This window comes from Bubalus bubalis, chromosome 21 (assembly GCF_019923935.1).
Source record: "Bubalus bubalis isolate 160015118507 breed Murrah chromosome 21, NDDB_SH_1, whole genome shotgun sequence".
NCBI lineage: Eukaryota > Metazoa > Chordata > Mammalia > Artiodactyla > Bovidae > Bubalus > Bubalus bubalis.
The window spans coordinates 1,577,089-1,604,067 of record NC_059177.1 but is presented as its reverse complement, the minus strand read 5'-3'; the positions used below and the strand labels follow the sequence as shown (position 1 = coordinate 1,604,067).

Sequence of the window (26,979 nt, the reverse complement as noted above, 5' to 3'; positions counted from 1 at the left end):
AAGTTGCCACTCCCCAGAATCTTTCCTTCCTTTTGGTGCACCAAGTGTGGTATTCAGGTCCTGTATTATTAGGATGCCTCTTTGTTTCATTGGCCAGTGAGTAGGGGTGGTTTTAAGGAGAATCACTTACACAGAAGAAGCGGACCCCATCCATCCATCCTGAGACTGGGAGCAACTTCCAACACAGTCTGTAACTCTTGCCCATGAGCCAACCTGCAAAGTGAACAGACCACTCCCTCTCCTTCCCAGATTTTCCAAATGTCTTTTGAAAAGTCTTGGATTGAGAAGTACCCTTGAAGTTCATCTTGTCCAGGTTCCCTTGGGTGCAAGCACCATGGGGGACACAGAGCAGAATTTAGCCTGTGGACTGGTCCTGACTTTGACTAGAGTGCTGTGATGAGCTTATTTTTCCTTAGATGCCTCACTCCAGATGCAGAAACCCGCCCAGATATTGTAGAAGTCAGCTCCATGATATCAGATATCATGATGAAGTATGTAGACAATTTATCCACATCCCAGCTGGCCTTGGAGAAGAAGCTGGAACGGGAACGGAGGCGCACACAGAGGTATTTTATGGAAGCCAACCGGAATGCAATCACATGTCAGCAGGAGCCTACTCTGCTGTCTCAGGTAAATGGGATTCTTTCAGTGTCTTCAGGATGAATTCCAATAGGTGTCTGAGGCTGTTCATGTTTGTCTTAAGGAAAATTCATCTTAAGTTAGAAAAATATTAATTGCTGCATGTGATATTTCACTATGACATTTTAATCCATTCTGATATCTTAAAATTAAGTCAATATAATTTTTTAAATTTTATTTTATTTTTTTCTCTTTATTTTTTATTTTATTATTATTATTATTTTTTTTTACTTTACAATATTGTATTGGTTTTGCCATACATCAACATGCATCCACACGGGTGTACACGTGTTCCCCATCCTGAACCCCACTCCTACCTCCCTCCCCATACCATCCCTCTGGGTCATCCTAATGCACCAGCCCTAAGCTTCCTGTATCCTGCATCGAAATATAATTGAATTCCAAAGAACTAACTCATAATTTGTTGTATATTACAAAACCAGAGGTATCAAAAAGATAACTTAGAAATTCTTTGAATTTATAATATGGCTGCTGCTGCTGCTAAGTCGCTTCAGTTGTGTCTGACTCTGTGCGACTCCATAGATGGCTCCCCCGTCCCTGGGATTCTCCAGGCAAGAACACTGGAGTGGGTTGCCATTTCCTTCTCCAATGCATGAAAGTGAAGTCGCTCAGTCATGTCCAACTCTTCACGACCCCATGGACTGCAGCCTACCAGGCTCCTCCGTCCATGGGATTTTCCAGGCAAGAGTACGGCAGTGGGTTGCCATTGCCTTCTCCATTATAATATGGATCTTTGTATAAATAGCAGTGACTGCTTATATTTAATTTTTTTAGCAATTTGTATTTATAGATAGAAATATTCTATGTAAGTTTAGAAAAGGAAATAATGTTCACCTTGAATTTTTTTTTATTAGTCTTTGTAATTTCATTTCTCTTTGTGGTGGTAATAATTTTGCCATGGTACAAATTAGAATATGTGCTTTTATTTTTCTTGGCAGTAACCTTTAAATTAACTTGATCTTTCAGTTTATTTCTGAGTATAACTGGAATAGGGATGTCAGAGGCACACACTTGCACAGGTGCATGTGGTGGAGCCTGTGACACGCTGTGTTGTTATTTCTCTCTGCCTTTGTTGTGTTCTATGACTTATTCTTCACTCACGCTCTGGGTTCCATGAAAGCAGGGATTCAGTAAGAGGCCCTTCAACCCATCAGTGTTCTTCTTTAACCCTCCTGGAGTTGGGCCCAGCACGGTAGAGTCATAAAGCCCATCCTTGATCAGGAAATCAGGTCATTAAATTCCTTTCCAGGATCCTAAGGACCAACTGTGCCTTGGCTGGGAAAACTATATAAGAAGTTAGTCTCCAGGAAGAGCCAGTTTTGATTTCTTAAATATCAGCATTTGCAGCAAACTTTTTCTTTTTTAAGAAGGAAAGCAATACTACTTGGTGGGTTTATCTTGCCATACTTGGAATCCAGAAATTAAAGATCTGATATAGTTTTGGTGAGTTATTTTGGATTTAATTTTATTTATTTATTTTTTGGTACAGTCATGCCTTTTATTTTACTTTTAATGTGTGTGTGTGTGTGTGTTTTAAATTGGGATATAGTTGATTTACAATATACATTGCTTTAAGGTGTTGGAGAAGGAAATGGCAACCCACTCCAGTGTTCTTGCCTAGAGAATCTTGTGGACAGAGGAGCCTGGTGGGCTGCTGTCCATAGGGTTGCACAGAGTTGGACACGACTGAGTGACTTAGCAGCAGCAGCGTAGTGGTTTAAACTTTTTTCCAATTTTACTCCATTTAAAGTTATTATAAAATATTGGTTATATTCTCAGTGCTGTAAATAGCACACTGTATCTATTTTATACCTAGTAGCTTGTATATCCCAGTCCCCTATCCCTGTCTTGCCCCTCTGCCTTCCATCTCCCCACCAGAAACCACTCATTTGTTCTCTATATCTGTGGGTCTATTTGTTTTATTTTATGTATTTGTTGGTTTTATTTTTTTAAGATTTCAGGTATAAGTCATATCATGCAGTACTTTTCCTTCTCTGACTTATTTCACTAAGCATAATGCCCTCCAGTTCTATCCATTTGATTGAAAAGAGCAAAATTTCTTTTTTATGACTGAGTAGTAATCTATTGTGTATATATGTGCCACATCTTCTTTATAGTATTCTGCTTATGTTTTCCTCTAGAAATTTTGTCAATTATAGTCTAATATTTAGGCCTTTAATCCATTTTGATGTTGTTTTTCTATATGCTGTGAGAAAATGTTCTAATTTTATTATTTTACATCTAACCATCCAATATTCCTAGCACCTATTATTGAAGAGACTTTTCCCCATTCTGTATTCTTCCCACCTTTGTTATAGATAACAGACAGGAAATTCATGGGTTTATTCCAGGCTCTATTCTGATCCACTGATCTGTGTATCTGTTTTTGTGCCAGTACCATACTGTATTGATGAGTGTAGCTTTGTAATATAATGTGAAGCAAGCATGATACCTCAAGCTCTAATGTTTTTCTCAAGATTGCTTTGTCTGTTTGAGATCTTTTGTGTTTCCATACACACTTAAGAATTTTTTCTACACCTATGAAAAACACCACTGGTATTTCGATAGGGATTGCATCTAATCTGTACATTGTCAAGATCATTTTTATGATGTTAATTCTTCTAATCCATGGACAGAGTATACCTTGTCATCTTTTTTGTCCTCATAGTTCAGGTGGTAAAGAATCCATGTGCAATGCAGGAGACTTGGGTTTGATCCCTCATATGGGAAGACCCCCTGGAGAAGGGAATGGCAACCCACTCCAGTATTCTTGCCTGCAGAATTCCGTGGACATAGGAGCCTGGTGGGTTACAGTGCATGGGATCACAAAGAGTTGGACATGACTGAGTGACTAACACTTTTACTTTCATTTTCAGTTTCTTTCATCTGTGTCTTGGAGTTTTCCAATACAAATCTTTTACCTTCTTAATTAGATTTATTCTTAGGTATTTATTCTTTTTAATGAATGGTACATGGAGTTGTTTTCTTCATTTCTCTTTCTGATAGTTTATTCTTAATGTGTAGAAATGTAACAAATTTCTGTATACTAGCTTTGTATCCTGAAGCTTGACTGAATTCATTGACAAGTTATAGTAGTTTTTTTGGTACTGCCTTTAAGATTTCGATGTTTAGTATCATGTCATCTCCAAGTGACAGTTTTACTGCTTCCTTTTCAATTTGGGTTCTTTTTGCTTCTTTTTCTTATCTGATTGCTGTGGCTGGGATTTCAATGTTATACTGAATAAAAGGGACAAGATTGGGCATCCTTGTCTTATCCCTGATCTTAGAGGAAATGCTTTTAGTTTTCCACTGTATAGTAGGATGCTAGCTGTGGGCTTATCATATATGACCTTTATTATGATGAGGTATGTTCCCTCTATACCCACTTTGTGGACAGTTTTTATTATAAATGGATATTGAATTTCCCCCCAAACTTTTTCTGTATCTATTGAGTTGATCATATGATTTTTATTCTTCAGCTTTTTTTTTTTTTAAAGGTAGAGCTGTTTTGCAATATGGTGATAGTTTCTGGCATACAGCAAGGTGATTCAGTTTTTGTATGTGTGTGTGTGTATATATATATATATATATATATGTTATTCTTTATCAGATTCTATTTCACTATAAGTTATTCTAAGGTATTAAATATCGTTCCCTCTGCTATAAGTAAGTCCTGGTTGTTTTTCTGTTTTATATACAGTAGTGTATTTCTGTTCATCCCAAACTCCTAATTTATCCCTTTCCCCTTTGGTTGCCATAAGTTTGTTTTCTGTGTCTATGAGACAGTTTTGTAAATGAGTTCATCTGTGTCACATTTTTTAGAGTCCACATGTAAGTGATATAATGTGATATGTGTCTTTCTGTGTCTGACTTACTTCACTTAGTATGATGATCTCTGGGTTCATTCTTGTTGTTGCAAATTGCAGCCTTTTATTCTTTTTTATTTCTGAGTAATATTTCATATACACTGTGTCTTCTTTATCCACTCATCTGTTGATGAACACTTGGGCTGCTTCCATGTCTTGGCTATTGTAAATAGCACTACTATGAACATAGGGGTGCATGTATCTTTTCAAATTAGAGTTGTCTTTGTATATATGCCCAGGAGTGGGATCATATGGCAACTCTCTTTATAAAAGTGTTTTGAGGAGCTTCCTAACTATTCTCTAAAGTAGCTGCATGAATTTACATTCCCACCAACAGTGTATGAGGATTCCCTTTTCTCCATATCCTCTCTAGCACTTATTATTTACAGACTTTTGAAGATGGCCATTCTGACTGGTGTAAAGTGATACCTCATTGTAGTTTTGATTTGCATTTTTAAAATAATAAGCAATATTGGGCATCATTTCATGTGTCTTTTGGCCATCTGTATGTCTTTTTTGGAGAAATGTCAGTTTAGGTCTGCCCATTTTTGATTGGGTTGTTGTTTTGTTATTGGTCTATATGACTTATTTGTATATTTTGGAAATTATTTTCTTGTCTGTTATATCATTTGCAAATATTTTCTCTCAGTCTATAGGCAGTGGCACCCCACTCCAGTACTCTTGCCTGGAAAATCCCATGGATGGAGGAGCCTGGTGGGCTGCAGTCCATGGGGTCACTAAGAGTTGGACATGACTGAGTGACTTCACTTTCACTTTTCACTTTCATGCATTGGAGAAGGAAATGGTAACCCACTCCAGTGTTCTTGCCTGGAGAATCCAGGGACAGCAGAGCCTGGTGGGCTGCCGTCTATGGGATCACACAGAATCGGACATGATTGAAGTGACTTAGCAGCAGCAGCATAGGTTGTCCTTTTGTTTCTTTTGGTGTAAAAGCTTATGTTTAATTAGGTCCCATTTGAATATTTTTGCTTTTATTTCTTTTGCCTTAAGAGACATATCCAAAAAATATTGGTACAATTTATGTCATAGTGTTCTGCTGTGTTATCTTCTGGGGGTTTTATGGTGTCGTGTCTTATAATTAAGTCTTTAAGCCATTTTGACTTTATTACTGTTTGCAGTTTGAGGGTGTGTTCTAAGTTCATTTAGTTACATGTAGCTATTCAGCTTTCCCAACACAACTTTCTTTTCTCTGTTTTATTTTCTTGCCTCCTTTGTTGAAGATTAATTGACCAAAGTATGTGGGTTTATTTCTGAGTTCACTTTTGTTCCATTGATCTTTATGTCTTTACCATACTGTTTTGTTTGCTGTAACTTTGTAGTATTGTCTGTAGGCTAGGAGGTTATGTCTCACGCTTTCTTCTTTTTAACTCAAGATTACTTTGGCAATTCTGGGTCTTTTTGTAGTTCCATATAATTTTTAAGATAATTTGTTTTAGTTCTGTGAAAAACGTCATGGGTAATTTGATAGAGATTGCATGAAATTTGTGGATTGCTTTGGGTAGTATGGCCATCCTAACAATATTAATTCTTATAATCCAAGATCATGCAACATCTTCCCATCTCTTTGAATCATCTTCAATTTCCTTTATCAATGTTTTACAGTTTTGAGTGTATAAGTCTTTCACCTGCTTGGTCAGGTTTATCCATAAATATTTTTTTTTTTTGGCACAATTTAAAAAGAGATTAAAAAAAGACTGTCTTTTGTTGATATTCTACTGTTAGTGAAAAGAAATGCAACCAATTTCTGTATGTTAATCTTGTACCCTAATAACTTGCTGAATTCATTTATCAGTTCTAGGAATTTTTGTGTGGAATTTTTAGGGTTTTCTGTAGATAGCGTCATATTATCTGCATTAATGACAGTTTTACTTCTTTCTTTCCGATTTGGATGCCTTTAATTCCTTTGTCTTGTCTGACTGCTGTGGCATTTCATATGTTGAATAGAAGTCATGAGAGTGGTTATCCTTGTTCCCTGAATTTAGTGGAAAGGCTTTCAACTTTTCACCATTGAATATCATGTTGACTGTAAGCTTTTATTATGCTGAATTACGTTACCTCTATTGAGTCGGGACATGGGTTGAGAAAGCTCTGGGAGTTGGTGATGGACAGGGAAGCCTGGCTTGCTGTAGTCCATGGGGCTGCAAAGAGTTGGATATGACTTAGTGACTGAATGGAACTGATTTTTACCTCTATATCCACTTTGGTCAAACTATTTTTCATGAATGGATGTTGAATTTTATCAAAGGTTTTTTTTGTTTGTTTTAAAAAATTAATTAATTTATTTAATTAGAGGCTATGTTACAATATTGTAGTGGTTTTTGCCATACATTGACATGAATCAGCCATGGGTGTACATGTGTTCCCCATCCTGAACCCCCCTCCCACTTCCCTCCCCATCCTGTCCCTCAGAGTTATCCCAGTGCACCAGCCTTGAGCACCCTGTCTCATGCATCAAACCTGGACTGGTGATCTATTTCACATATGATAATATACATGTTTCAATGCTATTCTCTCAAATCATCCCACCCTCGCCTTCTCCCACAGAGTCCAAAAGACTGTTCTATACATCTGTCTCTTTGGCTGTCTTGCATATAGGGTCATTGTTACCATCTTTATAACTTTCATATATATGTGTTAATATACTGTATTGGTGTTTTTCTTTCTGGCTTACTTCACTCTGTATAATAGGCTCCAGTTTCATCTACCTCATTAGAACTGATTCAAATGCATTCTTTTTAATGGCTGAGTAATGTTCCATTGTATATATGTACCACAGCTTTCTTATCCATTCATCTGTTGATGAACATCTAGGTTACTTCCATGTCCTGGCTATTGTAAACAATGCTGCGATGAACATTGGGGTACATGTGTCTCTTTCAATTCTGGTTTCCTCAGTGTGTATGCCCAGCAGTGGGATTGCTGGGTCATATGGCAGTTCTATTCCCAGTTTTTAAAGGAATCTCCACATTGTTCTCCATAGTGGCTGTACTAGTTTGCATTCCCACCAACAGTGTAAGAGGGTTCTCTTTTCTTCACACCCTCTCCAGCATTTATTGTTTGTAGACTTTTGGATCACAGCCATTCTGACTGGCATGAGATGGTACCTCATTGTAGTTTTGATTTGCATTTCTCTGATAATGAGTGATGTTTATCAAAGGTTTTTACTGCATCTATGGGGCTTCCCAGGTGGTGCTAGTGGTAAAGAACTCACTGCCAATGCAGGAGACACAAGAGACGTGGGTTTGATCCCTGGGTCAGGAAGATCCCCTAGAGGAGGACATGGCAACCCACTCCAGTATTCTTGTCTGGGAAATCCCATGGACAGAGGAGCCTGGTGGGCTACAGTCCATAGCATCACAAAGAGCTGGAGATGACTAAACAATTTAACATGCATGCATGTTGAAATGATCGTGTTTTTTTTTTTCAATTTCAAAAGAAAATTTCAAAAATTTTCTTTTGTTGATATGGTGTACCATATTGATGATTTGCATATGTGGAACCATCTTTGAGACCCTGGGGTGAATCCAGCTTGATCATGGTGTATGAAAAGGGATTTTTATGTGTTGTTGTATTTGCTTTGCTAATATTTTGTTGAGGATTTTTGCATTTATATTAATCAAAGATATTGGCCTATAATTTTCTTTTTTTGGCAGTGTCTGTTTTTATTATCAGTGTTAAAGTGACTTCATAGAGTAACCTTGTGAGTGTTCCCTTCTTTTCAATCTTTTAAAAAATTTTAATTAATGTATTTCTTTTTGGCAGCACTGAGATTTTGTTACAGTGCATAGGCTCTTTGTTGCTGCACAGGGCTTTCTCTAGCTGTAGCAAGCAGGGATTACTTTCTAGTTGCAGTGCATAAGTATATCATTGTGGCAGCTTCTCTTGTTGCAGAGCATGGGCAGGGTGCTAAAATCAGAAATGAAACAGACAAACACCACAGAAATACAATCATAAGATATTTCTATAAACAACTATAAGCCAATATAATGGACAATGAAGAAAAAATGGACAAATTCCAAGGAATGCAGAAACTCCCAAGACTGAATCAGGAAAAAGCAGAAATATTAATAGAACAATTACCAGCAATGAAATTAAAATAGCAATAAAAAGTCCAACAAGCAAAAAGTCCAGGTCTGGATGCTTCACAGGTGAACTCTACCATTTTTTAAAAAAAGTTTAACACCTATCTTTCACAAACTGTTCAAAAAAATTTCAGAGGAAGAAGTGCTTCTAAACACATTTTTTAAGGCCAGTATCACACTAATACCAAAGCCAGACAAAGATATAATTAAAAAGATTACTTACCAATATCACTGATAAACATAAATGCTAAAATCCTCAACAAAATATTAGCAAATCATATTCAACAATGCATTCAACGTATCATATATCTTCATCAAGTGGGATTCATTTCCAGGATGCAGAAATGGTTCAATATCCACAAATCAATCACTGTGAAGCACCACATTAACAAACTGAAGAGCTCACCAAGAAGAAAAGACAGTGGACCACCCCCCCCCCAAAAAAAGAAATGAAAGTAAAGAAGTAACAACCAATTCCACAGAAATACAGAAAAAATAGACAGAAAGAAACAATGTGATGAACAATTATATGCCAACAAATTGGACAATCCAGAAGAAATGGAGAAGTTTTTAGATACAGCCTGTCAAAACTGAATCAAGAAGAAATGGATAATTTGAACAGACCAATCACTGGAAGTGAAATAGACTGACTTTTAAATTGTTTTCTTTTTTTGTCTTTATTTCATTTATTTCAGCTTTGATCTTTATGTTTTCTTTCCTTCTACCAACTTTTTTCTTATTTTTCCTTTTCAAATTCCTCTAGGCGTAGGGTTAAGTTTGTTGTTGTTTTTTTGAGATTTTATTTTTGTTTCCTAAGTTAGGCTTCAATTTGTTGCTCAGTCATGTCTGACTCTTTGCGACTCTATGGAAGACTCTAGGCTACTTTGTCCATCACCAACTCCAGGAACTTACTCAAACTCATGTCCATTGAGTCCGTGATGCCATCCAACCATCTCATCCTCTGTCATCCCCTTCCTCCTCCTGCCTTCAATCTTTCCCAGCATCAGGGTCTTTTCCAATGAGTCAGTTCTTTGAATCAGGTGGCCAAAGTATTGGAGCTTCAGCATCAGTCCTTCCGATGAATCTTCATGACTGATTTCCTTTAGGATGGACTGGCTGGATCTCCTTGCAGTCCAAGGGACTCTCAAGAGTCTTCTCCAATACCACAGTTCACAAGCATCAATTCTTTGGTGCTCAGTTTTCTTTATAGTCCAACTCTCACATCCATACATGACTACTGGAAAAACTGTAGCTTTGACTAGATGGACCTTTGTCAGCAAAGTAATGTCTCTGCTTTTTAATATGCTGTCTAGGTTGATCATAACTTTCCTTGCAAGGAGCAAGTGTCTTTTAATTTCATGGCTATAGTCACCATCTGGTAGGCTTGTTTTACTATAAATTTCAGCCTTCAAAGTACTTTTCTTGTATCTCATAGACTTTTGAGTTGTGTTTCATTTTCATTTGTCTACAAATATTTTTTGATTTCCTCCTTGATTTTTTTCAGTAATCCATTGGTTGTTTAGTAACATGCTGTTTAGCCTTTATTTGTTTGTGTTCTGACAGTTTCTTTTCCTTGTAGTTGATTCTAATCTCATAGTGTTATGGTCAGAAAATACCCTTGCTATGATTTCATTGTTCTTAAATTTACTCAGACATATTTTGTATCCTAATAAGAGATCCATCCTTGAGAATGTTCTTTGCACACTTGAAAGGAATGTGTAATTTTCTGCTTTTGGGTAGAGTGTTTTGTGTATATCTATTAAGTCTGTATGGTCTATTGTCAGAGAAGGCAATGGCAACCCACTCCAGTACTCTTGCCTGGAAAATCCCATGGTCTATTATGTCATTTAAGGCCAATGTTTCCTTTTTGGCTTTCTGTCTGGATGATCTCTCCATTGATGTAAGTAGAGTGTTAAAGTCACCTGCTATTATTCTTTTACTATCAATTTCTTTAGTTATGTTGTTAATATTTGCTTTGTGTATTTAGGTGTTTATGTTGGATACATACATATTTACAGTTGTTATATCTTCTAATTGACCTCAAAATCCTTCTTTGTCTATTTACAGTCTTTGTTTTAAATTCTATTTTGTCTAATACAAGTATTGCTACTCCGGCTTTCTTTTCACTTCCATGTTTCATGGAATAACTTTTTCATCAGCTCACTTTGTCTTTGTGTATCTTTAGACTTGAAGTTAGTGTCCCATAGGCAGCACAGTTAGTGTCTTGTAGACAGCATAGTGAGTGTCTTGTAAGCACCATATATGTATATTTTGCCTTTTCATCCATTCAGCTACTCTATATCTTCTGATTAGAGCATTTAGTCCATGTACATTTAAAGTAATTATTGATGGATCTATTCAGTTCAGTTCAGTTGTTCAGTCATGTCCAACTCTTTCTGACCCCATGGACTGCAGCATGCCAGGTCTCCCTGTCCATCATCAACTCTTGGAGTTTACTCAAACTCATGTCCATTGAGTCCATGATGCCATACAACCACCTCTCATCCTCTGTCATCCCCTTATCCTCCTGCCTTCAGTCTTTCCCAGCATCAGGGTCTTTTCCAGTGAGTCAGTTCTTCTCATCAGGTGGCCAAAATATTGGAGTTTAAGCTTCAACATCAGTCCTTCCAATGAATATTCAGGACTGATTTCCTTTAGGATGGACTGGTTGGCTCTCCTTGCAGTCCAAGGGACTCTCAAGAGTCTTCTCCAACACCACAGTTCAAAAGCATTGATTCTTTGGTGCTCAGCTTTCTTTATAGTCCAACTCTCACATCCATTAATGACTACTGGAAAAACCATAGCCTTGACTAGATGGACCTTTGTTGACAAAGTAATGTCTCTGCTTTTTAATATGCTGTCTAGGTTGGGCATAACTTTTCTTCCAAGGAGTAAGCATCTTTTAATTTCATGGCTGCAGTCACCATCTGCAGTGATTTTGGAGCCCAAGAAAATAAAGTTTGTCACTGTTTCCACTGATTCCACATCTATTTGCCATGAAGTGATGGGACCAGATGCCATGATCTTAGTTTTCTGTATGTTGAGTTTTAAGCAAACTTTTTCACTCTTTTCTTTCACTTTCATCAAGAGACTCTTTAGTTCTTAATCATCCTACTTAGTTCTTAATCATCCTACTATCTGTGTTCATGGTTAGTTTACTACCTTTACTGTTTATTTGTCTTTACCAGTGAGTCTTTTCCCTTTTTAGTTGTGGCCTTTTTTCTTTTACTTGGAGAAGTTCCTTTAACATTTCTTGTGAAGCTGCTTTGGTGGTGCTGAACTCTGAGCTTTTGCTTGTCTCTAAAACTCTTTATGTCCGCCAAATCTGAATGAGAATTTTGCCAGGTAGAATATTTTTGGTTGTAAGTTTTCCCTTTCATTACTTTTAACTATATAATGCCACACCCTTCTGGCCTGCAGTTTCTGCTAAAAAGCCAGCTGATGGCCTTATGAGAGTTCCCTTGTATGTAACTTCTTGCCTTTTCTTTTTATTGCTTTTAATGTTCTTTCTTTATCTTTAACTTTTGCCATTTTAATTACAGTGTGTCTTGTTGTGGTCGTCTCTGGGTCAGTCCTCCCTGGGACTCTCTGTGCTTCCTGAACCTGAATACCTATTTCCTTTCCCAGGTTTGGGGACTTTTTCAAATATGTTCTCTGCCTCTTTCTCTCTCTTCTTCTTCTGGGACCCCTGTACTCTATCATGTGAATATTAATGTGTTTGATGTTATCACAGATGTCTCTCAAACTATCCTCACTCTTTGTTTTTTCTCTCCAGCTTCAGTGATTTACACTAGTCTGCCTTCCAGCTCGCTGATCTGTTCCTCTGTACCATCCAATCTACCATTGATTTCTTTTGGGGTGTGTGTGTGTGTGTGTGTGTGTGTGTGTTTGATCTGTTATTGTATTCTTTATGTCTGTTTTGTTCTTTATATTTTCCAGCTCTGCTAAAAATTCAGACTTCTCACTCTATTTGTCCAATCTTTTCTGGACCTCTTTGGCCATCTTCACCATCAAACATTACCTGAACTCTATGGGGTAGATTACTTCTCTCAACTCCATTTAATTCTTCTTTTGGGGTTTAATATTATTTCTTCACTGAGAGCATGTTCCTCTGTCACCTCATTTTGCCTGATTTTCTGTTTTTGTTTCTATGTATTTAGTAGGTTTGTTATGTTTCCTGACTTTGGAGAAATGGCCTTTTGTGGGAAACATCCTATATGTTCCAGCATCACACTCCCCTCTGTCAACAGAGCTATGCGCTCCAGAGTTGCCCCCTATGTGAGCTGTATGAGTCCTTCTTTTGTGGCAGACTATGTGAGTGGTCTTGTAGGTATGGCTGGTCCGTGGTCTAGTTGGTTGACATATGCAGAGGTTGTCAGCTACTGGTTGTTGGAGCCAGATCATGGTGTAGCTGACTGTTGAGCCCCTGGAGGTGCCTTGGTTAGTGATGGCCTGCAGATGGTGGAGCTGTGTTCTGGAGTGGGGGGTTATGGGGCCAGCATCCCCATATCTAGTGTTGGTCTGCTATTGGGTAAGCCTGATTTCTGGTGCACCTGGCTGTGGGTTCTGAAGTTTCCCAAAGTTGTTGCTGGCCCACTGTGAGCGGGGCTGGATTCCAGGGTAGCTGACTGAAGTGCTCAAGATTTCTCAGAATTGGTTTTGGTCTGCTGATGGATGGGGCCCAGGCGCAGAAGGTCTTAGGGCTGATGTAGGCCTGCTGATGGATTGGCTGAGTCCTGACAAGGCAGGCTGCAGGGTTACAGTGGTTGTGGTGGTGGTGTCTGCCACTAGTTGGTGGGACCAAATCACAGGGTCACTGACTGGAGGACCTCAGGGACCCTGGTCCAGTGCTTGCACACTGGTGTATGGGGCTGATTCCTGGGCTCGCTGGTGGTCAGGGCCTTATCCAGTGGCAGCTGTGGGCTCAGGGGCTCTTATGGAAGCCAGGCTTCTAGTGAGTGGGGCTATGTCCTCTCTTGATTATCTGATTGACCTGAGGCTGCCCAGTACTGGTGCCTACAAACTGACGGGCACTGGTACTGGGAAGGGACTGGGGTGGGACTGGTTTCTGGTGGATGGTAAGCTGGAGGGAGGATTCCACAGTCGTGCTTGCAGTACTAGATTGAGTTCCCCCAAATGGCTGCCACCCGTGTCTATGTCTCCAAGGGAGTTCTACTTGAGCCTCCTCCTCTAGGAGACTTTCCAAGATCAACAGATAGGCCTGATCCAGGTTACTTTCAAGTTATTGCTTCTGCCCTGGGTCCTGCAATGTGTGAAATTTTGCATTTGTCCTATGATAGTGGAATCTCTGTGTCCTAAAGTCTCTGATTCTCCTGAAAGTGAGTGCAGCTGACCTTCAAAAGCAAATGTTCTGGGGGCTCATTTTCTGGTGTATGATGCCTGGGCTGGGGAGCCTGGTTTGGTGCTCTTTGGTGCTCTTTTCACCCATTGCTCTTTGGTGAAAATCTCTAAATTATAATTATCTTCCTGCTTGTGGGTCACTCACACAGGGGTATGGTCTTGACTTATTGTGCCTCCACCTATCCTGTCTCATTGTGGTTTCTTCTTTATATCTTTAGTTGTAGAAGGTACTTTCTATTAGATTTCAATTTTTCTCATCAGTAGTTGCTCTGTAAGTACTTGCCATTTTGGTGTGCCCATGGGAAGATGTTAGCTCAAGGTCTTTCTAATCCTCTTCCTTGGCCTCTTATTTCCATAATTTACTCCTTAGTGCTGTATTTTCTTTCACCAGATTGCACAGGCCTTTGCTCCTGAGTATTTTGCTGCTTCTATTCTTTGTTTTCCAGTGGTAGCAAACCCACTTTGTTTTGTATGGGTTCATTATGGACTGAATGAATTCTATAAAATTTACATAGGTAGAACTACTGACACCACTTCAGCACAAATATTTATAATGATATTCTAGTCATTTTAATATATATTCTAATGAACTTTAAGTCCTGCAGGAGGAGGGAAAGAAGCGGGTATTTCAAACTGACTTTCTCCTTCAGGAAACCTTTGAGAAGGCAAGCTTGAGTAGCAGCAGCAGTGGAGCAGGAAGCCTGAAAAGTGAACTTTCAGAAATCACAGACCTCCCTGCTGAAGGCTTCCAGGCACCATGTGGTAAGGATGAAGACCGGACTTGTGATGGACTCTTATCAGATGATAACTTCAATTTGGAAAATATTGAGAAAGGTATTTCTAGTGAAGAGGTTACAACATGAATACACTCTTGATTCCTTTGTGTTTCAAGGTTCATTTGCTTTTTATTTTTATTAATGTGCAGATCTATATTCAGAGCTTGATGATGAATTGGACATTTCAGATAACTTTAGCAGCTCCAGCTCAAGCCCTTTGAAGGAATCGACATTCAGTAAGCTTTCTTGCCAACTTGTGGATTCCGGCGGGTAGAGGTCTGGGAATTGTACTCGGGAGTCAAGCGGCTGTCATCGCCTACATAAATGAACGGGTTGTTTCCCCGGTGCAGTGCTAATTAGGACAGGTGTGTCACTGACGGAGCGCAAGGGCCACCTGGCGCTGTGGCTTTCCATTGCCTCCTGTCAAACGAACAGTTTAATTGTTTCTTCCAGCAAATACAGATTCTAACTGGGGAGTGGAGTTAACTTATTTGGAAACATACTAACTAACTACAGGAGTAATGGAAGTGACCTTTTGTGAGTCTGTTGATCAGAGGTTAGAAACCCGGAGAAGAAGTTAGTCTTGCTGTAGACTAAGTTTTGTACAGTTTTACTTACATTAATATAAAGGGATATATTTTCCTTAAAACACTAAAGTTAAGTAAATGTTATAATTATTTAGAATTATGAAAAAAAACCATGCAGATTCAGTAAATATGTTAATCTTTACTCTTAATTTGAAACAGTAAAAAAAAAGACTGGGGCATGGGAAAGTAAAGATATATTTAGATACAATTTAAAGAATCTTCTCTATTGAAACATAGGATTCAATTCACTAAACAAATCTGAAATTTAAATAAAACACCAGTTAAAATAGAAAATTGACAGAAAAGAATAACTTTTTTAAATTAATTTATTTTTTATTGAAGGATAATTGCTTTATAGAATTTGGCTGTGTTCTGTCAAACCTCAACATGAACCAGCCATAGGTATATACACATCCCCTCCCTTTTGAAACTCCCTCCCATCTCCTGCCCCATCCCACCCCTCTAGGGTTGACACAGAGCCCCAGTTTGAGTTTCCCGACTCTTTTAAAAGAGTAAGTTGATGGAATATTAAATAGGATAGATAGAAATACTCTGAAATAAATTGTAAATAATCCATTCTCAATGACTATACTATGAACATTTCATAAAAGACAGTTTAAAATAGTGTCTCTAAGGATCAGAGTAGAACTTTAAGGATTTTGCTTCATACTTGTCTCTTTTCAAAATTAAATGGTCCATCAAAGTGGATTATAGACGTTCCACATTTTCTGGGGCAATGTCAAATTCCAACACTCTGTTCTGTTTTCCATATAAATTCCTGTCCGTCTGCTAAATAAAATGTCTTGATTTGTGATTGAGAAAATGTGAATATTATGTAGCAAAGATATTTGTGCATTTAAACATATGTAACAGATTCTAGAAGCAGTTAATTACTAACTGAGGTGGATTTTGAGATGATGGGATATTGTGTATCCACAGTAACAAGGATGGGGAGGGTCAGTGGGAAAGTGAGGAAGGAAAAGCTGGACCCTTACACTTGCATATGGTTACTTCTAGCTCTCTTGGCAAGGGATTTAGGATGATGATGATACAGATGTTTTATGTGCTTTGTTAGCAATTAATACTGGAGTTTCTTTGTTTAGCACTTTTTCGTTGAGAAAGGACCCTTAAACAAACCTGTTAATAAACAGTAATTTGCAACATTGTATTTTAGCTGATAGTATCATAAATGAAGACAGTCTTTATAGTAGGTACAATTTGTTAGATATTTTAAAACAGGCAAATGAGTGAATAAATAAATGATTTGCAGCAGGAAAATGTGAAGTTATTTTTATTTTCTTGTTTCAGGCACTTTAAAAAGAAGTTTTAGTGCTTCAGGAGGAGAAAGACAATCCCAAACTAGGTATGTAGACACTGAGTTCCTAGAAACATTTTTAGACTCTGCAGAGCAGTTTTGGTGGCTAAATTGATACCTGATAGCAGAAGTTACCATGGGCATGTGGTACCAGAGACAGTGGGAGCCCACTCTCCCAGAACTGTTTGCATTTCACCAAGGACCATGCTGGGAAGAGCATTAACCTTGGACGTGGATTTTAGCCTGGCTTTGCAATCCTCAGCCACTCAGTTAGTCTCCCTGAGCTCAGGGGTGGCCCAGGGTTGTAGGGCTTCATGAGATTATCTGGGGCTGTGGCTCCCTATCCCTTATTTTTCTACATCCCTGGGGTAAAGATGCCTATGGCAGATGTAGCAGGTGTAGACCACGTCACACCCAAGTCTCAGCCAGCAGGAGGGGGAAGGGATACAGAGACACATCCTTCCTTTTATGGATGTGACCCAGATGTTGTGTTCTTCCCTTCTGCTCACAGATCAGTGAGCTGGGGAGAATCTAGCTACAGGGGAGAATGAGCATATTTGGGGAATTCCATTTTTAAAAAAGAAATCATTATTTTGTAATGACTAGCACTTTCTACAATATTTGTGTCTTGGGCTAAGAACTGAAATGAAGCTCTTTGATATGGCTTTTTGTAAGTTCCTGGTAACCTTCATGAGAAGAGTTCAGTGACCTTGGGTGAGGCTGGTGGGAGCAGAAGCCTGACTGTGGTGGTTTCAGAGGTTACAGAAGCAGAGACAGAGAGCAACTGAAGAAAGTAGTGAGCTGGCAGTGAGGTGATGGGAATGTTTGATGGGAAAGGGCCTTGTAGAATCAGGATGGCTGAAGGGTGAGTGGACTGAGGAGAAGCAGCTGATGGAGAGGGGAAATTGTAGCTGGTTCCCAGTCTCAGAGTGGCATGGGCCTGAGGACAGCCCTGGAAAAGAGGAAAGGGCAGCTTTTGTATGTGTCTGGAGAAAGAGAGGCAAAGATAAATTTAAGCTGGAGTGGCAGAGGAGAGGGATATACTTGGTAGTTTCTGCTTATTAGATGATGTTCCCGCTCTCTGTGGAGGATCTTTTAGTCAAAAGAATGTGATCGGCTGGGGAGAGCTGGCATCGAGATGGCAGGGAGCTGAGCAGGGACAGGCAGGGGGCTGTCGACAGTGCTGGGTCAGGAAGTGCCGGCCAGGTCATGTGTGAGTGGCTGTGCTTTACCAGGCAGGCTTTGTGGGCACAGGAAATAAAAGACGACTTGGGCTGACTTATGTTCATTAGAAAGCTTTCAAGGACTCACATAATTATGGAACGCACAGAACGAACCTATGAAAGGACAGAGGCCAGGTCAGCCCCTGAAGTCTGTGGAGTAGGCAGTCCTGGAAGATTGCCAAGCCTCTAATGCAGGCCTGAATGAGCCCCCAGCTTATTTGCTCTGTCTGCATGTCACCTCTCTGAGGATTCAGTGTCCTGCAGGGGAGTCGGGTTGGCCTGATTCCCTGCTGCGGGAGGGGCTGAGCCACTTCACTTGCAGCCCCTCCAGGTCCCTCATGGGCCACATTGTTTAGTCAAAGATACAACATCACACACATCTTTTCCAAGTGAGGGTCAAGAAGGTTAAGCTAAAGTCTATTTATTTCCTAAGTCTTTTCTGGTGTTGCTAGTAACACGGTCCCATCACTTCATGGCAAATAGATGGGGAAACAATGGAAACACTGACAGACTTTATTTTCTTGGGCTCCAAAATCACTGCAGATGGTGACTGCAGCCATGAAATTAAAAGACACTTGCTACTTGGAAGAAAAGTTATGATCAACCTAGACAGCATATTAAAAAGCAGAGACATTACTTTGCCAAAAAAGGTCCGTCTAGTCAAAGCTATGGTTTTTCTCAGTAGTCATGTATGGATGTGAGAGTTGGACCATAAAGCTGAGCACCGAAGAAATGATGCTTTTGAGCTGTGGTATTGGAGAAGACTCTTGAGACTCCCTTGGACTTCAAGGAGATCCAACCAGTCAATCCTAAAGGAGATCAGTCCTGAATATTCATTGGAATGACTGATGCTGAAGTTGAAACTGAAGCTCCAATACTTTGGCCACCTGATGTGAAGAACTGACTCATTGGAAAAGACCCTCATGCTGGGCAAGATTGAAGGCAGGAGGATAAGGGGATGACAGAGGATGAGATGGTTGGATGGCATCACCAACTTGATGGACATGAAATTGAGCAATCTCCAGGAGTTGGTGATGGATAGGGATGCCTGCAGTCCATGGGGTCACAAAGAGTCGGACACAACTGAGCGACTGAACTGAACTGATGACTTATATTATGAAATACATCATCAAAAGTCTTTTTCTTTTTTATTGGACACTTTACTCAGTGATACAAAGTTGCATAAATATATAGAAAAGATGCAAAACAAGTATTTTAGTACAAAAATAAATGATCACATACGGGTGTCTTCCCCAATTAAAAGAATATTATTTTGGGATGGAAATTTTCAAACAACTGTTTTTAGGAATCTCAGCATTGCCAAATAAATATAGTCCTTTTTCCTGAAAGGATTCATAGAAAAATTATCAGTTGAAGTGTAGCTCTTCAAAAACAAAGGAAACATATGTATTAGAGCTTGAAATACTTTTTGTTTGTTTTTTGAAATGCTTTTTTAAAACTAGTCATTATCTAAATATTTACATCAAATTGCATAAACTAGAATCAACAGAAAGAAGCAGTCCAATTGGAATCTCATTTAAAGTGGGATATTGCAGAGTGGGCTTTAACTTGGGGCTAATGACCAAGTTAATAGGTGGAAAACAGAAGATGGCCCAGACCTTGAGGTTGAATTAGCAGAAGCAGTCATAAGTAAATAGATGATTAGGGTCTGAGCTAAAATAACATGTGCAAGACTGTGCCATGTATGGGACTGTGTGACATGCCATTAGGGGTCACAAGCTGATTTAAGGCAAACCCTCTTCTCTCAAGAGAAACTTCCCTGGTGGCTCAGAGGTTAAAGCATCTGCCTCCAATGTGGGAGACCTGGGTTCAATCCCTGGGTTGGGAAGATCCCCTGGAGAAGGAAATGACAACCCACTCCAGTATTTTTGCCTGGAGAATCCCATGGACGGAGGAGCCTGGTAGGCTACGGTCCATGGGGTTGCAAAGAGTTGGACATGACTGAGTGACTTCACTTTCACTTTTACTTTCTTCTCTCAAGGGCTTCCCTGGTGGCTCAGCTGGTAAAGAATCTGCCCGCAATGCGGGAGAACTGGATTGGAAAGATCCCCTGGAGAAGGGAAACACTACCCACTCCAGTATTCTGGCCTGGAGAATTCCATGGACTGTATAGTCCATGGGGTTGCAAAGAGTTGGATATGACTGAGCTACTTTCACTTCACCTCGCTTCACTCTTCTCTCAAGGAACTCATATTGGAGGGGGCACAAAAGTAGACTTGAGAAGGAAATAAATGACAAAAGACAGCTTGTGATTAATGCAAAATAAGAGAAGAGAAAATTAATGACTTTTTTGTCCTTCCAGGTATTCCCTTTAATTCTATGAATTAAAGGGAGGCAACTCTAAAATATATTTATAATTATTTAAAAGCATTAAATAAGGTGAAAGTTACTTGCAATCTAATGTTTAGAGTTATCCTGAGTTTCTTGGTTTATTAATATTAACCGTAAACCCCTCCTGCAAAGTGTTTAAAAGCGAAATGAAAAGTTAGAATCTAAAATAAGATAGCAGAGTTACAAAATATAATAAAAATCAATTTAAAATCAAGCCTGCAGATATTTTTGGCTGTTTTGTGCCATGTGTTAATTAGTAAGACCGTTAAAATGAGACCCTGGGCAGCTCTCCCAGGAGCTCCTTTCTGGCTCCTAGAAAAAGGGTCCCAATGAGAAAGAGTCACAGAGAGGTACATGCTTGATTTGAGCATGGTGTTCAGAGTTTAGAATTCAGACTTGGACCTGGCTTCATGGTGCACAAAGCTTAAGCATAAACTCTCAACTTTGGTCATCTCAGATATCAAGGGCTAAGTTGAAGCTAATTGCCTCTAAAGATCATTGATACCTCCCCAGTAACTTGACACAGACTTTCATGAGCAGTTGGGCCAATCAAATGGATAATACATCAGCAAAGGAAACTAGGAAGGGCAGCTCCTGCCTCCTCAGAGAAGAATTCTCAAGGCTAGTGAAAGGAAACATGATATTATCAATGAAAGGCACCCTGGTGTTGTGACACAAGCTGTCATCAGATGATACATTTTTCAGGAATGTAATTAGTGGCAAGACCCAGAGTCTCCAACTCCTAGAAGTCAATGGTCTTTTTATGCTCTCTTTAGCAGAAGTCACTTGAAGCCAGAAAGTAATTCATTTGGGTTCTTTTTCTTGCCAAACTCCTCCCATATTTCAGCTCTCCATCCCCAAATCAACAAAAATCCTAAAAGCCAAACTTAGAGCTGAGATACTGGGTCAGTGGAGAGTGTCCCATTTCTTGGCTCTAGAAATGCAGTCTTTCAGTCATTTGCAGCAGAGGTCCATCTCCAGATCTCCATGACCAGGTCTCCAGATTCTAAATCTCCCCAAGCAAGATGTCACCTGGCTGAGGCTCTCCTGGACCCCTAGAAGACCTGGCAATGTCAGCATGGCATTTTTCATATTATTAAGGTAGCCCATGGGGAATCTCTTGTTGATACACATTTCCCAGCAAACTACAAGTATATTCACTTAAAATAATTTGCTTTTAGTTATGCCTTTGGTTTACTAGAATAGAGATTTGATTTTACATCTTTGCTCTTTGCATGTAATCAGAGAGTCATAAATAAAGAGTGTCACTTGGGATACTCCTCCAGATAGTTGCTAATCTGAGTGGTCACCAGGTAGTTGCTTTAACTGCAATCACTCATACTCTCTCAAGGGCTCGCTAGTTAGCTGTTCTGAAGATACAGAACCATAAGATTCTGGCTTACATTTAAGTTCTATTTGATAAGTAACAAAAGGCAAATTCAAATTACCTTAATGGTTTATTTTTATATATTGGTTTAAGTGAATGCACAGTCTTGTGATGGTCTATTTGAATACTTTTTCTTGAATGAGAACGTAAGAAATTATTTTGTTTTAAAAGCTTCAGTGAGGTATAATTCACACATTACTTTGTGTGATATAGGGCTTGGCCTATACCAGCATCTGTCTGGATTTTATAGTCTTACTTAGTTGATATATTTACTGGTGGTTCTAATTCAAGTCATAATATTTTATTTCAGTTTACAGATAAATTGTCCTGTATAACTTGGTAATATACACAGGTCCATACAGTCAAGTACTAGTAAACTATGGTCATTGAATTATGACCTTCTACAAAATTCATTGATTAATCAATTAATATTTATTATTTTGTGCTGGCACATACCAGACTATGCCTAGTCCATCTTTGCATTCCTCAGGGCACAGTTTATTGTACATAGGTACCAGTCCATAAATACTTGTCAGTTAATAGATGAATGACTGTTATCTTAGCACAAATTCTGTATCTCTGTCTATAATTGGACTAAAATCTCACCTCCTGGCTTGAACCTACAGCCTTTGCCATAGTCAACAGCTTAAACCCTTTTTAAAGATCCTGCTGCTTAGGCAATAAGATTTTTCCATGTACATGTATATTCTGTTGCCAAGGCAACAGAGTATATTTGGCAGGCTAGTTTCAGACATTAAATGTTTGCAGTATCAGAGATACCTGTGGTTCACAGCCTCTTCGATGAATCAATGTATGCATAATTGTATTCAAGGATGTGTACCTGATTCTAGTCTTTGTGTATAGAGATGATTGGAAATGTTTGTGACCATCCAGTATCATACACTGACTGGAAAGAACTTGTGTGATCTCAGGACCTAGGAATGTTGCCTCCATAGAGCAAAAGTCTTGATTATTTTGACTTAAAGCTATAGAGGATAGAGACTCCCACTACTTTTTCATAATCCAGTTTCTAATAATCCAGATCTAGTTTCACTTAAATTGATTAAATACTATTGATCACTGCTTGCTGCTGTTAACCTGGCCTAGTAGCTGATGCCACAATCAAGCAGTCTTACCAGAACAATTTGTTGTCAGTTGTTGTTGCTCAGTCGCTCAGTTGTGTCCCGTTCTTTGTGATCACATGGTCTGCAGCACTCCAGGCTTTCCTGTCCTTCACTATCTCCCAGAGTTTGCTTAAACTCATGTCCATTGAGTTGATGATGCCATCCAACCATCTCATCTTCTGTCACCACTTTCTCTCCTGCCCTCAAGCTTTCCCAGCATCAGGGTCTTTTCCAATGAGTCACCTCTTTGCATCAGGTGGCCAAAGGACTAGAGCTTCAACTTCAGCATCAATCCTTCCAATGAATATTGAATTCCTTTAGGATTGACAAGTTTGATCTCCTTGCTGTCCAAGGGACTCTCAAGAGTCTTCTCCAGCACCACCATTCAGAAGTATCGATTCTTAGCATTCTTTATGGTGTAACTCTCACATCAATACATGACTACTGGAAAAACCATAGCTTTGACTATCCAGACCTATATTGGCAAAGTGATATGTCAGCTCTTTAATAGTCTATCTAGATTTGTCATAGCTTTTCATCCAAGGAGTAAGCATCTTAATCTCATGGCTATAGTCACCATCTGCAGTAATTTTTGAGCCCAAGAAAATAAAATCTGTCACTGTTTCCATTGTTTCCCCATCTATTTGCTGTGAAGTGATGGGACTGGATGCCATGATCTTCATTTTTAGAGTGTTGAGCTTTAAGCCAGCTCTTTTACTTTCCTCTTTCACCCTCATCAAGAGGCTTTTTAGTTCCTTTCTGCCACCAGAGTGGTGTCATCTGTGTATGTGAGGTTATTGATATTTCTCCCAGCAATCTTGATTACACTTGTGACTCGTGCAGCCTGGCATTTTGCATGATATACTCTTTGTTCCGGAGAAGGCGATGGCACCCCACTCCACGACTCTTGCCTGGAAAATCCTGTGGACGGAGGAGCCTGGTAGGCTGCAGTCCATGAGGTCGCTAGAGTCGGACACGACTGAGCGACTTCACTTTCACTTTTCACTTTCATGCATTGGAGAAGGAAATGGCAACCCACTCCAGTGTTCTTGCCTGGAGAATCCCAGGGACTGTGGAGCCTGATGGGCTGCCGTCTATGGGGTTGCACAGAGTCAGACACTACTGAAGCGACTTAGCAACAGTAGCAACTCTTTATTTAGGGCTTCCCAGGTGGCTCAGTGGGTAAAGAATCTGCCTGCAATGAAGGAGACACAGGCAAAAGTGAGTTTGATACCTGGGATCTGGAAGATCCCCTGGAGGAAGGCATGGCAACCCACTCCAGTATTCTTGCCTGCAGAATCCCATGGACAGAGTAGCCTGGTGAGCTGCAGTCCATAGGGTAGCAAAGAGTTGAACACAACTGAACTGACTGAACATGCACACTCGCACACACTCTGTGTATAAATTAAATAAGCAGGGTGACAGTATACAGCCAGCCTTGACAGACTTGTTTCTCAGTTTGGAACCAGTCCATTTTTCCATGTCCAGTTCTCAATGTTGCTTCCTGACCTGCATACAGGTTTCTCAGGAGGCAGGTAAGGTGGTCTGGTATTCACATTTCTTTAAGAATTTTCCACAGTTTGTTGTGATTCACACAATCAAAGGCTTTAGCATAGTGAATTAAGCAGAAGTAGATTTTTTTTCCTGGAATTCTCTTGCTTTTTCTATGTTCCAACAAATGTTGGCAATTTGTTGTCAGTAAAATCATTCTATTCCTTTTCTATGACAGTTCTAAAATTCCCTGGCTTATTAGTTCCTAGCTATTATTGGAGTACAAGTGGAGAGCCACAGTACCACCATGCCACCTTCCTGCAGTGATACCAACTCCATTAACATTACAGGTCAACAAAGAGCCCTTAATGAGCAGGAGAAAGCATCCATACCTAATGTCACTTGTTCACACAGGGTATGTTTATGACATCACTGCCTGAAAGACACTTTCAAGATGTAAAATGCTAGTGAGCTTAGATGGTGTGGTTGCATCATCTTAATGTTGTAAGCCAGGCTTCTCATTTCATCATAAGGTCAAATATTTCTTCTATCAGCATTAAATTGTAGTGACTACTTTTCATAGTTGAATTAAATGATGTGATGCAATGCATGTGAAAATGTTTCCTCAGTCCAGAGATACAGTTAAAATAATTTGATGAGGTATAAAATTCTAGACTCCATCTCCTTCATGACCAGCATGCCTCTGACAAAATAATCATCTAAATAATTTACCTCACACTTGCATTTAGCAGTGAAAACTTGATTTAAAAAATTACAAAGGTAATGCCTCCAATTGCCATCTTACCTGTAGTGGTCAGGTAAAGTGTAAGTTGTCGGCTATTACTCATATTCAGTGCTTCAGTTTCTGTTTTGGCTTATGAATTCTGCATGAAAAATTTGGTTTATGAATATACACCAGATCTGAAGAGAGCTGAAAAGACCTTTCAGAATTTTTAAAAACCTTCCATTTCTCTGAAATTGTTTTATCGCTCTGAAATGTTATTGATAAATTCCCATTTCAAAAGACACAAGCTTCATTATGATAAACCTTTTCACCACAAAACATTTCTGGAATGTTTTCTTTTTTTTTTAAATATAAATTTATTTGTTTTAATTGGAGGTTAATTACTTTACAATATTGTATTGGTTTTGCCATACATCAACATGAAATGTTTTCTTTGTGGGCCATCTCTGGCTAGTTTCCAGCTTGTACTGTCATAGGAAACCACCCTCTGAAGCCATAATGTTCCATTAGACATAAACATTCAGTCTGGTTCAATCTAGAGGCAGACTTCCCTCAGTTCAGTTCAATTCAGTCACTCAGTTGTGTCCGACTATTTGCGACCCCATGAACCGCAGCACAGCAGCCCTCCCTGTCCATCACCAACTCGTGGAGTTTATCCAAACCCATGTCCATTGAGTCAGTGATGCCATCCAACCATCTCATCCTCTGTCGTCCCCTTCTCCTCCTGCCTTCAGTCTCTCCCAACATCAGGGTCTTTTCAAATGAGTCAGCTCTTTGCATCAGGTTGATCCCTCAGACTCTGCCTAATCTTCTGCCCATTGTTCATATTTGTGGACCCAACACTTTTATAGTTAAAAGTTGTCATTAAGAGTTTTTTGCTCTCGTGTAATTTCAAATGACTGTGTTTTCTTATGATCTGTGATATGATTTCCAGAGAAATTAACAGTTTTTCTGCTATGCCTGTGCAGTCTTGTAACTTCTAAGACTGTAGGGACGGTTTCTTTTCAGTATTCCATCTCCAGTGTCTAGCACAGTGCCTACACACTGTGAGCACTTAGTAAATATCTTTGAATGAGTGAGTGAATGTGTGATGGTTATTTTTAAAGATTCCCTGAAATTTCTTAAGGAGAAATTTAGAATCATATAAAGGGGCAGCAAAGCTGAAAGCAACTCAGCATTACCAGGGAGGTCTATTTCATATATGCCCACTAGCATATATATATTTTTTTCTTAAAATATCTTTTTACTGAAGTACAGTTGATTTACAATATTGTGTTAGTTTCAGATGTACAGCACAGTAACTTGTGTTAAAAGTTATTACAAGATAATGGCTCTATTATCTGATAATGTGCAATATATCCTTGTTTCTTATCTATTATATATATAGTAGTTTGTATCTCTTAATCCCACATTCTTAAGTTATCCCTCCATTCTTCCCTCACCCCTATGGTAATCAGTTGTTTGTTTTCTACATCTGTGAGTCTGTTTTGCATAAATGTTCATTTGTATTATATATTAGATAGGAGAGAGGCTCATCAAGATTAAGAGAATGGACCACCTAAGAGCCTCTCTGGTCCCTTTAATCTTGCCTCAGGTGGTTTAGTTGCTAATTATCCTTTGATTAGCAACTGTTCTGCCCTTTGGAACTCAGAGAAGGTCATGAAGTCTGGAGTGTTGCCTACAAGGAATGGGGGATTAAAAAGGCCTCCCTGCCCTGGAGTCCCACAGGGCCCTGCTCAGCACATTTCTATTAATCTTTCCTATTGCTTTTTTTTTTTTTTCTATTTTGTTTATTTCTTTCTGATCTTGCTTCCCTTGTGGCTCAGCTGGTAAAGAATCCATGTGTAATGTGGGAGACCTGGATTCAATCCCTAGGTTGGGAAGATCCCCTGGAGAAGGGAAAGCCTACCCACTGCAGTATTCTGGCCTGGAGAATTCCATGGACTGTACAGTCTGTGGGGTTGCAAAGAGTCAGACACGACGGCGACT

At 39.3% G+C, this 26,979-nt stretch overlaps 1 protein-coding gene across 3 annotated transcripts in view; it reads left to right on the top strand.

The window, feature by feature from the left end:
• NEK10 (NIMA related kinase 10) overlaps nt 1–26,979 on the top strand; it is a 284,563-nt gene that overhangs the window by 186,091 nt on the left and 71,493 nt on the right. For all 3 annotated transcript variants that reach the window (XM_025271976.3, XM_025271973.3, XM_025271975.3), the window contains 4 exons: nt 417–630; nt 14,641–14,824; nt 14,916–15,002; nt 16,662–16,716. In XM_025271976.3, coding sequence (XP_025127761.2) covers nt 417–630; nt 14,641–14,824; nt 14,916–15,002; nt 16,662–16,716 — 540 coding nt within the window. The remainder of the gene's footprint in view (nt 1–416; nt 631–14,640; nt 14,825–14,915; nt 15,003–16,661; nt 16,717–26,979) is intronic.